We start from the raw sequence: 11,115 nt of genomic DNA, 5'->3' as shown, positions 1-11,115 counted from the left end.
CCCCCCGCCTGCGCAGGGGCGGCGAGGGCGCCGCCGCCCGCGCTTCCACCCGCGCCGGCGGCGCGGCCGCGGCGGGCGTTGCCGGCGCTGCTGGCACTGCGGGAGGGGCCGCTGTTGGATTCCCCCAGACGGATCACAGACGGCCTGCGCCCGAGGCTGGGCGGCAGGGGGGGAGGAGAGGGGAGGGCCAATGAGGAACAGAGGCGGCGTGCGACCTGGCAGAGCGCGTGGGCATGTCGACGCGCATGCACGCGCATCGCCGCCTGCGCACGCCCAGCACACCAAGACATGCATGCTGGATATGGCAAGCGTGGCCTGGCTGCTTATCCTGAGAGTGGGTCTGCTCAACCCCACCGCAGGGGCCGCACTGCACCGCAGCGCCCGCCCCCTCCCTCACCTATCGAGCCCCGCCAGCCCAATGCCGCAGTCCGCCGCCGCCGCCGCCGCAGCCCCTGCGAGCGAGCCGGGCGCCCGCCGAGCGCCGGCGCCGCCGCCGTCGTCGCTGCCGCTGGCGTCGGTCTCGTAGTCATCTGAGAAGTCAAACTGGAAGCCGGTGTCGTGGACCTGAGGCGAGAAATCAGGAGGGGGTTTCAAATTTCAGCAAAGCGCCGCCTGATCGATTCAGCGCCGCGCTTTCGAGAAAGGACGCGGTCAGCACCGCCTGCTGCCGTGCATACGCGGCGACGCACAAACAAAACGCCGCCTCGCGGCGCCCTCTCGAGCAGGCGCCCTCCAAGGTTGACCTGGGTCAACGCGCCCGTGCAGGGGAGCCCGTCCGTGCGCGTGCTGCTGGCGGCCTCTTGACCCTGCACCCTGCCCCTGAGCCAGGGCCGCGCCGCGCACCTCGCCCCTGCAGTGCATGGCCAGCAGGCCCATGACCGGCCCCAGTGCCGCCGGCCGCTGCTTGTCTGGGAACAGCGGCTCCACCTCTGACAGGAAAAACTCGCGGTACCCTGGATAGGATCCCGGGCCAATCAGGCAGAGAGGCTGCTGCTGCTGCTGCTGCTGCTCCTGCTGCTGCTCCTGCTGCTGCTCCTGCTGCTGCTCCTGCTGCTGCTCCTGCTGGTTGTGGTGCTCCTGCTGCTGCTTCTTCTGCTGCTCCTGCTGCTGCTCTTGGTGCTGCTGGTGCTCCTGCTGCTGCTTTGATGATGCTAGCGGCAGAACCGCGGATTGCTCCTGGCTGCAGCCACCCACGACCAGCGGCGAGGGGGGCGATGCGCCCGCCTCGCGCTCAGACCAGGCCCTCGCTCCCGCAACAGGATCCCCCTGGCCCGCCTCGGTCGACCCGCCTGCTGCAATCACAGGCGCGGCGCGCCGCGGGGCCGCGAGCCGCCTCCGCACGTGAGCGGGCCCCAGCGCGCGCGTCCGGCTTGCCGCGCCGACGCCCGCCGACTCCGGCGCGGTGGCTTGGGCGCCCTGCTGCCTGGGCGGCGGCTGGGGGCGGCCGGTGTCAGCCAGGGTGGCGAGCCAGGAGAGCGCTATCACCTTCTCCTGACGGGTCATGTGGGAGCGCGCCGTGGGGGCGCGCTCCAGGCCTGGGCAGGGAAGATGCACCATTGGCAGCGGAGGGCGGGCGCGAGCGACAAGTGTGAGTGTTTGTGAGGGGTCAGGAAACGCTGAGATGTCCCGCTAAGCTTCAAATTTCAAGTGTGAGGAATATGAGAGAGGGGACCATCGCGGCTCCTGCCTCGAGAGGGCATCTTTCATCGCGGCTCCTCTCGCGGCCCAGAGCGTGACAGCATCCGACAAGCAAGCTGCGCACGGCTGACCAGACACTGCCGCGTCAGCGCAGCGCCGGCAGGCGCGCTCGGCTGGCGGCACGCATGGCAAAGCCTGGGACCTCGCCGCACCAGGGTCGAGCGCGAGAGCCTCCAGGCAGAAAAACAGGCCGAACAGGTTTAGCCCGCACTGCACCGCCAGCGGCCGCTCAAACGCGCCCCCAGGGCCACGCCCCGACACCCATCCCAGGAACGACTCGTGTCCCAGCAGCCGCGCCAGCGCCATGCGCACGTGGCGCCGCGCGGGCGGCCGCGGGGGCGGCGCGGCGGCCGCCGTTGGCGCTGCAGGGGGCGCGCGCCGGTTGACCGGGCTGGGCGCCGAAACAGCGTTGCTGAGCTCGTCAGACGCCGCCGGCTGATGCAAAGACGCCCGCGCCGCGGCCGTCGGCCCGTCCCCGCCGCCGCCACGCCGCCACGCCGCATTGTCACGGCTGGCCTCCGCGCGCTCTGGGTGCGCGGCCGCCGCGACGCGCGGCGCGGAAACGTGCGACATAGAGCGAGCGGCGTGCGTGAGGGCGTCGCACGCCGCGGCGCGCAGCTCCGCTCTGCCCTGGGGGTCGTACGGGCTGACCCTGCCGCAGGCGACCATGGCCACGGCGGCGTCGCGCGCCCTGGGGGCGTGACGAGAGCAGGTGCGCGCGCGAGCGTTGGGTGAACTCAGGTGTGGAGGGTGATGGGGTCGCCCTGCTGCTGCTGCGGCGACCCCGTTGCTGTGTTTGTCCAAACCCCACTGTCCCAACGTGCAAACCGCATCCTCAGCCAGCGGCCCCGACCCACCATGCATCCGCTGGTCAACACAATACGCCGGGACCATTCTCAGCACCTCTCACAACAGCGCTCGCCTTGGGGGCCCCCAGGACCAACCCCACCCGCATCAACAACCGCCCTCTGCCGTCACCCAGTCACCTGATGACGTCAGCACGCACCGCCTCGACAGTCAGCCCAGGGTCGACCCCGCCGGACCACCCCGGAGCGCGTGGCACCCGCGGCGCCGCCTCGCCCCCACCCCCGCCGCGCTTTGCCGCCCCGCCATCCGCACCAACTGCAGCCCGTGGGCGCTTGGCCGCGGGGTCCGCCGCCTCCTGCGGCGGGCGGCGTTTTGGGTTGGCCCCACGGCCGAACAGGGCCGCTATTTCTGGGGCGCCGCCCTGACCCTGCATCTGCCGGGCCAGCTGGCGGGCCCGCATGCTCAGGATGGCCGTCGCGCCGCCCTGGGGCACGCGTGGCGCGCCCGCACCCGCCGCAGAGTCTCCAGGCTTGCCCGCCGAGCCGAGAGCCCCCCTGCGGCCCGCTGCCTGCGGCGGCCAGCCCTGGCGGGGTGCCGACGCCTGCGGGGCGGCGGCTCTCGGCTGCAGCGCCTGGCTGCTGGCTGCCAACCTGCCGCGCTCCTCGTGCTGCTGCTGCTGCTGCTGCTGCTGACGCCTCTGCTGCCGCAGCCGCCGCTCCGCCTGCGCGTGCGCGGCCCGCTGCGCCGCCGCGTCCTGCTGCGTCCTGAGCGCCTGCAGGACCCGCCGCTTCGCCGGCCACGCCGCCTGCAGCGCGCGCAGCCGCTCCGCCGCGCGCGCCGCGGCCGCGCCATCGCCGTCGGGGCGGCAGGCGAGGGCCGCTCCCAGGTTTTCCAGCGCCCAGTCGGCGCGGGCGCGCTCTTCTGATAAGTCCACTGTCAAGAGCGTGCTTGGCTCGGGGCACTCGGTGCTGCGCGGTTGGTCGAACATGGTTTTGGGCGAGAGGGAAGGTGTGAGGGGGCAGGGGCGTGCGGGGCTGTCAGCGTCGCATCAAAGCTGGGAGATCGGGTCTGCAGACGGGGCTCAGGATACTATATTCATCAGTTGTGTGCGCTGCGAAGTGTTGTCGATGCAGAACGCGGCAGGCGGGCGCACCTCAGGAGGCGCAGGAGCTCCTGCCACAGCGCCAGAGCCGCCGCCTCTCCGCTGGTGGGCGGCTCCCCTGCATGCATGCAGCGCAGTGCGACGCGTGGGGGGCAGCATGCGCGAGGGCTGGGGCGAGGGCTGCTGTTTCATATGTGGCACGATCAAAACATTGACCGTCTGATGCGTACCGATGCTGGGGTTTAACTCAGCGACGCCAAATGATTGGTACCTATGGGCGGCGCAGCGAGCTTACCGAGCTCGAGCCACCAAACGCTGATGCCCTCCTGCTGAGTCATGCTGCGCAGCCGCCTGAGCCCCGCCAGCCGCTCCCGCACCAGCTGCCGCGCTGCTGCCCCGCCGCCGGCCAGCACCGCAGCCGCATTCGCTGTCTCGGCCGCGGCAGCCTCGGGGTCGTTCGGGTGCTGGGGCGCAACACCTGTATCGCAGCAGCACAGGCATGCCGGGCCAGTGCAACAGAATTTGTTAGTAGTGCTGCTCACAGGGGCGCCTGCATTCTGCCCATGTACACCTTGCAGGGACTTATCATGCTTGTTTGAACCCTCACACGGTGACAGCTGGCCCCAAAGACGCACCTACAACCCAGGTACCCATCTCCAATCACAGCCTGCCCCCAACATTGCGCAGCCCAGCCTTTGACAGCCCGCCCCATCCCAGCCGCACCTTCTGACAGGAAGGCTGCAATCTCGTCGGGCGTCCGCGGCAGCCGTGACACAACCAGCAACCGCTTCGCGCCTGCGAGGAGGAGGCGGACAACGCAGTGCAACAGGTAACACGGGCAAGTGGTGCCACACAAAAGCGGTCGCTGCGAATGTTGAAGCCTGAGTGCGCCGTCTGCAGGATGATGGGTGTCGTGCATGTGCAGCGCTGCTTCACAACGGGGCCCCCATTATCGAGGTCCTCTGTGGGCAAACAGTACAACTCCTGTACGGAATGAAGTATTGCCACACACCTGCGGCGCCGGCCAGGTGCTTTGCCGCATCCAGCACTAGGCTGTCAACCACCCTGATGGACCGCGGCCCCATTAGGCCCGGCAACTGCTGCTGCTGCTGCTGCTGCTGCTGCTGCTGCTGCTGCTGCTGCTGCTGCTGCTGCTGCTGCTGCTGCTGGCCCTCGACCTTCAAAGCAGTGGGGGCTGTCAGCAGGTCGAGCGCGCTGCCCGGCGCAGGCGCGCCGTCCTCTATGATGTCATACAGGCTATCTGTAGGCGCCGACGCCGCCAGCGCCAGCGCGCGAGAGCCGCTAATCCCTGCGCCGGCCGGGCGTGGGGGGTGCTACTGCTTGTGCTGGTGTATCGGCTGGGCAGTCAACTCGCATTTGTGGGTTTGGCCGCAGTCCGGCCTCAAGATGAGCATAAGGGCTCATGCTGGGACATAAACAGAGCGCAAGGATTTTGATGGCTCACCAATCGGCGGGCCAGCGGCGGCGCGACCCAGGTCATTCGTGCGCATGTCGAACAGCAGCGCGCGCACGCCCGGATGGCCACCGTCTTTCGCCTGTCCGCCAACCGCTGCCTGGTTGGATACTGCTGCATCATCGCTTGCCAGGAATGCGGCGCCCGCCAGCACTATGCGCAGCAGCTGGCGGTCGACCGCGCCCTCCAAGAGGTCCGGCGCTCGCAGCAAGGCGCCGACAGCGGACGCATCGACGGTGACAAGCGTCGATACCGCGCCGCTCATGGTGCTGTGATATCAAAGGTATTGAAGCGGCCTTCACGTATCGGGCACTCGCCTATTACCATCGTATACCTCGGATAGATCACGTGCGATCATAGCGCGGGACTTTGCAAACTCGCTTGCACTGCACACGTTCGGCGAAAAAGTATGGGATTTCAATAAAGCTCATTTTGTTGTGACATGGATTTCAAATCGGACCAGGATCGGCTCAGTTTACCGCGGCACGCTGGCACTGTGCCTTGTGCGATGCAGTGGCCCGAGCCTTGCCACAGCTGCACTGAGTCGGCAAGCGGTGTCAGCACGTGTCTACCCTATTGCGCAGCTACTCCTCTGCAATGCCAGCAGCCACCGCAAGCTCTGGGATGACGCTGCCGCTCGACCGCCCTTCCCCAACCCCCCAATCCCGTGCCCCCGCACCCCCGCACCGGCCGTCATCTCTTTGTGCGTGCGTTGGGTTGATTGGCACGACGCAGCCCTGATGGCCCCCAAATATTTTTGTGCTGCTGAGAAATGCAAGAACGGCATCGGCGTGTCGACTGTTTGGCTCTGGCCGGGAATGAGCCGGAGGGTGATTGGCTAATAGTGCATAAGCACCGGCCGATAAGTATGCACTTTGCTTGCAAAGATTGGTCAGAACAAAGCCCAGCAGCAGGCCCTGCAAGAGACTTTGACAGTGTGCCGCTGGTGCGAGCTGCTGCAGCCCTACCCGCCTGCGCGTCCTGCTTACGCAGCATTGGGTGACCCGTGCATGTATAGCGCCTGTTGTTGACACTGGGCAAACGCCAAAACTTCGGCACCTGTCACCTCACCGTCTCAAAGCAGCCGTGGCAGCAACGGCAGCACCGACGGCGGCAGCGGCGGCAGCGGCAACGGCAGCAGCAGCAGCAGCAGCAGCAGCAGCAGCAGCAGCAGCAGCAGCAGCAGCACCAAGGTAGGACCGGCCAGGAGACATCACAACACACAACAAAATGTGCAGCTCTTGGTTTCAGCCGGCAAAGGGCTCCAGCCAACCGGCTGAAACCCCTCCTGCCTACTCACAGGGCGCGCCACGGGGAGGCGGCTGCACTGAGCGCCCCGCACTCACCTGGCTGTGCTGACCTGCTAGTTGGTTGCTGCAGAGATGATGGTGCCGCGGCCCCTTATGGGAAGCCTTACGGGGATCGGCCAAACGTTAGGTCAGACAGCCTTGCGGCCATCCTTTTCACCCCCGCTCGGCTCCAGGGGCCCTGAAGCAGTATCGCTGCACTGGAGGTGCGGCACTGCCGCGGACGTCCGTCCACCCCCTGCCCCAGGTGGGCGCAGGGCTGCCTGCGAAAGGCAGGGGCTGGGTTCCGAGCGCACCCGGGGGCCCGCAGCCCGTGTTATGGACGATTTACTGGGCGGACAACAGGGGCGAGAGTTTTGACATGTCAAGAAACAATGTCCCCGATCAAGGTGCTAAAGGAGTCGAGGTTTGTTATGAAGATACATATATAATTATTTCTTGATTGTGACGACTTGCGGGTCTTTCAGGGCAGTGGAAACGCCAGGGCGCTCATGTCGGTGTTGGTACCCTCCGGCGTGGCAAGCACTGGAAATTTGGTCCAAGCAGGTCACATTACCTCTGAGGTCGTTGTCTGAACTATACTATTGAAGGGCCTGCGGACCTGCAGGGCAAAGGCCCCTGTCTTCTGTGCAATCAGTGCAGCTGCAACGGCTGATAACGCGTTGCATATGAGCGTTTCAATCTCCTATTACCTGTAGAAAGCGATCCGACACAGGTGAGCAGTCCGCAGCAGCCCCCACGTGCAGGTCCATGTCGGCGCGCACTGGCGCGCACTGCACATCGCACCGCACGTCTGCCGTTTGACGCGCCGAGCCCAGTAGGGGGGTCGCCGTCAAAAGGGACTGAAATTGCAGCCGCTGCATCCCCGCTTGCAGCGAACGGGCTCGAGGAAGATATATCGGATTTGCTGAGATGCACCGGCGTGCAGTCGGCTTGGTGCAAAGCCAGGAACTCGGCTCACATGCATGCGATCCGCGCATCTGTCGCGCCGGCGCATGCTTGCCACCCAGAAAATCGTCATGAACGGCCCCGACGCAGCGCGCGTGCGTGTCGTGACGGGCGCCCTCAAGTGGAAGCGCAGGTGGCGGCTGGAGCACTTTCTGAACCCTGATCGCAAGTGAGCAGCAGTCTGGCCTGCAAGGCTTGCCCGGCACTGCAGGCACATGGCAGCCAGCCAGCCAGCAGCCAGCCAGCCACAGCTAGCCAGCAAAAACTCTTACGAGTGCCTTGCAATTCCAGCGCCCACTAACACTGCACCTGTCTTCCTCGACTCACATCAACCCCTGCGTGCACGTGAATGCAAAACCTTACCCCACATAGCCTGGCCAAGCCCCACCCTCGCTCCTGTCACCTCCGTTGTCACCTCTTGCCCAGGGCCTTGCTTCTACACGCCAAAGACAGCGGCAACACCCCGTTGCAGGGCTCTCCACGCAGCACGAGCGAAGCCACTCGCAGCTACGGCGGTTACCAAGCCAGCGGCATTGCACTGCAGCCATCGGCGGCCGTTAAGGAGGAGTGGGAGGATGACAACTGCGACCGGCCCAACGAGCAACGAGAGCTGTTCACGCCCATCCCCCCTCTCCTCAGACTGGACCAAATGGAGGAGCTGATGCCTGCTGCTGACGAGGACGGCGAGCTGCCTCTCACGCCCGGCAACGCAGTCGCCAACATCGAGAGCGAAGACGTGCCTCGAGATGCCCTCTTCACAGCCCTGCCTGCCGGCACTGCTGCCGGCAGCAGCAACGGCCGCCAAGAGGGCGAGGCACGGCTTGCGCAGCTCGCGTGTGGGAACGTTCGGCTGCGGCGTGAGGCAGGCGCCGACGAAGCTGTGGACCCCGCAGGGGGCGCGCGCATCTATGTCGGCGTGCCTGGCTTACGGCGCCTTCCTGGCCTGGCTGACGTGGCAGAAGGCCCTCAGCTTGACCTCGATCCGCCGCCCCCAGGCGATGCCCTAGAATTCCTGTCGTACCTGAGCAGGCCCGGCAGCGCCGCTGCCTGCGGGATTGAGTGAATGGGCCCTAGCGCGGCGCTGGTGGCCCCCGTCATGCGCGGCGGCGGCAGGACGCCAGTGGGCGGTGGGACGTTCAATCGCAGGCTCAGGGGCAACGGCGGCCACGTTCTCGAGGCGGCGGCGGCGGGGTTTGCACCAAATGCCAGCCTCCCGCTCCAGACAGTAGACTCCGAGGCGGACGCGCGGGCGCTGATGCAGCTTGCGCCGCCCCTAGAGGCCTGGGGCCCTGTGCAGCGCTTCTCCGCCTCGTCCCTGGTCATGGGCGGGTAGGCCCCCGGCTTCGACCTCGACTTCCCGGCAGACGGCGGCTTCCCAACAGTCGTGCTCTCGGCGGCGTCACTGGTTGGGGGAGGGGAGGACGGGGCCCAGCGGGCGCAGGCTTGTGGGGCGGGGAGGCGGCGGAAGAAGCAGTGGGCAGGCGCCGTGCAGCCGCAGGATGCTACTCGGCGCGCCGCGCTGCTGCAGCTCGCCCACATGATGCTCCTTTGCCTTGCAGCCATGGCAGCATATTGCTGCTCTGCGCCCACACGCGTCGAAGAGGTTTGCCCACCAGGTGCGGGCGCGGCCGCAGAGGCGGTGCAGCCCGAGCCTCAGTGGCTGGCTTCGGCATGGCGTGTGCAGCTGGCGGGCGGCGCCGTGAGGGTGCCCGTGCCTGCGGCGCTCGGAGAGGCGCTGCTGCAGCTGGTGGACCCCGACAGTGCCGCCAACAGGGCGCTCAGGGCGGCGCTGGAGCAAGCAGGGGACTGCAGCCGCACGTGAGACTTAAGGTATTGACTGGAGGCCTGCAATTGTGATCACAAACTGTATACGTATGCAATTCGTGCTAAGTTGCGTGTGCGGTTTGTGCCGTCTTCGCGCACGTGTGCTGGCACAAGTCTGTCGAGTTGGCACGGGTGCACCTGTCATTTGCGCGTTGGTGATGCGCACCCGATTGTGTAACGCAGTACATCACGTGCATGCCTGATGACAAGCCACTCATCAGGCGACTGCCTCTGCAGCGGCTGGCATGAGATACGACCGCGAACAGTAGAAAGACAGATAGGCCTGAAGCAATACCGGTGCACCAGTGCTTCGTAGCGAAAGCCCTTGGCGCCTGTGGGATCTTGCCGCCACTAGGCATCGCCAGCTGTCAGCAAATGACAAACATGGCTGCATGAATATGCAGCAGCAATGGCTGCGGCGCAATGGGTCGTTGGTTTCGACGGCGGCAGGTGCAGCAAATATGCAGCACCCAATGTGAAGTACCGGTGACGGGAAAGCCGTGCCACCGCCATTTGCCGTGCCTGCCCGGCTGGAGGTTTCTGCAATTGCTCGAAGCTACCTGAATGTTACCCAGATGCTTAAAAGCAAACCCACAGGACCAGGACCTAAACAAAACTTGCCCTGCCTCCGTCGCTACCTCCTGCGGGCCACAATCATCTCCCAAATCCTAGACCTGGTCAAAAATCATACAGGCCACACCAAAGTGCCCAGCCCTCACGCGGGCACCACCACATTCTCCTCCTGCTGCTCCTGCTCCGCAACCGGCCCCTCGGCAGCGTCATCCCCCGCCTCATCCCCTGGCCCCGCCCGGGCCTCGCCCTCCGCCGCAGCCGGCGCCGCCTCGGCCGGCGCTTCCGGCTCGGGCGCCGGCGCCTCCGCGCGCTGCTCCACCGCCGCAGGCGCTGCGGCTGCCTCCGCCGCAGCAGGCGCCACCGCTGCCGCCGCCGCGGGCACTGCTGCTGCCGCCGCCGCGGGCGCCGCTGCTGCCGTCGGCGCGGCGGCCGCTGGCGCTGGGGCCGCGAGCTGCGCGTAGCGCGCCTTGTTGGCGCGCAGCAGGTTGAGGGCGAGCCAGTAGTGCGCCAGCAGGATGCGCGCCTGTCAGGGTTCATTGGGGTTTGAGGGACAGGAGATAGGGCGAACGCGGCGCAAGGGCCCAACAGGTGCGACTGCAGCGGCTGCAGTTGCAGTGTGCGCGGGTCTAATCAAGGGCGTGCACGCCCACACGCTGCAAGCCCGACAGCAACAGGAAGACACTGGCCGCCAGCACAGGGTGATATTTGACCGGGGCAGCACCACCCTGGGGCGTGTGTGAGGGCGGGGCGGGCACCTGCGCCTTGGTGCTGCTGCCTATGGTGGTCTTGTCGAAGCCGGTCCAGTGCAGCACATCAGCGCCAGTGCGCATGCCCTTGGCCTGCATGGCAGCGGGTTGTGTGCGTGTGCAATTATGTGCGTGAGTAAATGAGTGCTTAGAAGAGTGTGTGTGTGCGCGTGCGCGCGCGCGTGCGTGCATGCGTGCGTGCGCGTGTGTGCGCACGTGCAAATGTGTGTGTGAATCAGTGCCACAACAGTGAGCATAATCTGCCTCAAGGAGCAACCCTCCCAAATGCAAATAGAGGGGCTTTTTAACCAAAACCTCGCTTATCCCCGCTGCAAATGATGCCTCTGCTCTTGGATGCGCTCATAACACTTGTATGGGAAAACGTGCAGAAGCTAGAACCCTGGTGATACCCTGCAGCTCATGCAAACACACAATCACATACAGCGCTCCTCCTTTGACCGCCGTCGCGCCGCTCCCGCCAAATCGTGTGAGCACCTTTCCCACCCCCTGCATACACACCCACATCCCGCATACACACACTCAGGCACACGAGCAGCCCCGTTGTCCACACCTTGTCGTCGGCATCAAACTCCATGCCCTCCATCTCATTGATCACCAGGGCCTGGGGGTGGGGGT

The 11,115-nt window shown here is 66.3% G+C and overlaps 2 protein-coding genes across 2 annotated transcripts; both read right to left on the bottom strand.

Moving 5' to 3' along the window:
• Positions 1-393: 393 nt before the first annotated feature.
• On the bottom strand, positions 394-5,346 carry MNEG_9520 (hypothetical protein; the record flags this gene model as incomplete). Its single annotated transcript, XM_014042009.1, has 9 exons — positions 394-564; positions 844-1,535; positions 1,851-2,389; positions 3,156-3,473; positions 3,659-3,725; positions 3,903-4,085; positions 4,331-4,402; positions 4,620-4,916; positions 5,073-5,346. The coding sequence occupies 9 exons, from the start codon at positions 5,344-5,346 to the stop codon at positions 394-396; spliced, it is 2,613 nt and encodes an 870-aa protein (XP_013897463.1).
• A 4,529-nt stretch (positions 5,347-9,875) lies between these two features.
• MNEG_9519 (hypothetical protein) lies at positions 9,876-11,083 on the bottom strand (the record flags this gene model as incomplete). The annotated part of the gene is made up of 3 exons (XM_014042008.1): positions 9,876-10,256; positions 10,489-10,572; positions 11,051-11,083. The coding sequence occupies 3 exons, from the start codon at positions 11,081-11,083 to the stop codon at positions 9,876-9,878; spliced, it is 498 nt and encodes a 165-aa protein (XP_013897462.1).
• Positions 11,084-11,115: the final 32 nt, after the last annotated feature.

Source organism: Monoraphidium neglectum, assembly GCF_000611645.1.
Source record: "Monoraphidium neglectum strain SAG 48.87 unplaced genomic scaffold scaffold01965, whole genome shotgun sequence".
Classification (NCBI taxonomy): domain Eukaryota; kingdom Viridiplantae; phylum Chlorophyta; class Chlorophyceae; order Sphaeropleales; family Selenastraceae; genus Monoraphidium; species Monoraphidium neglectum.
This window is presented reverse-complemented; position numbering and strand designations above follow the sequence as displayed.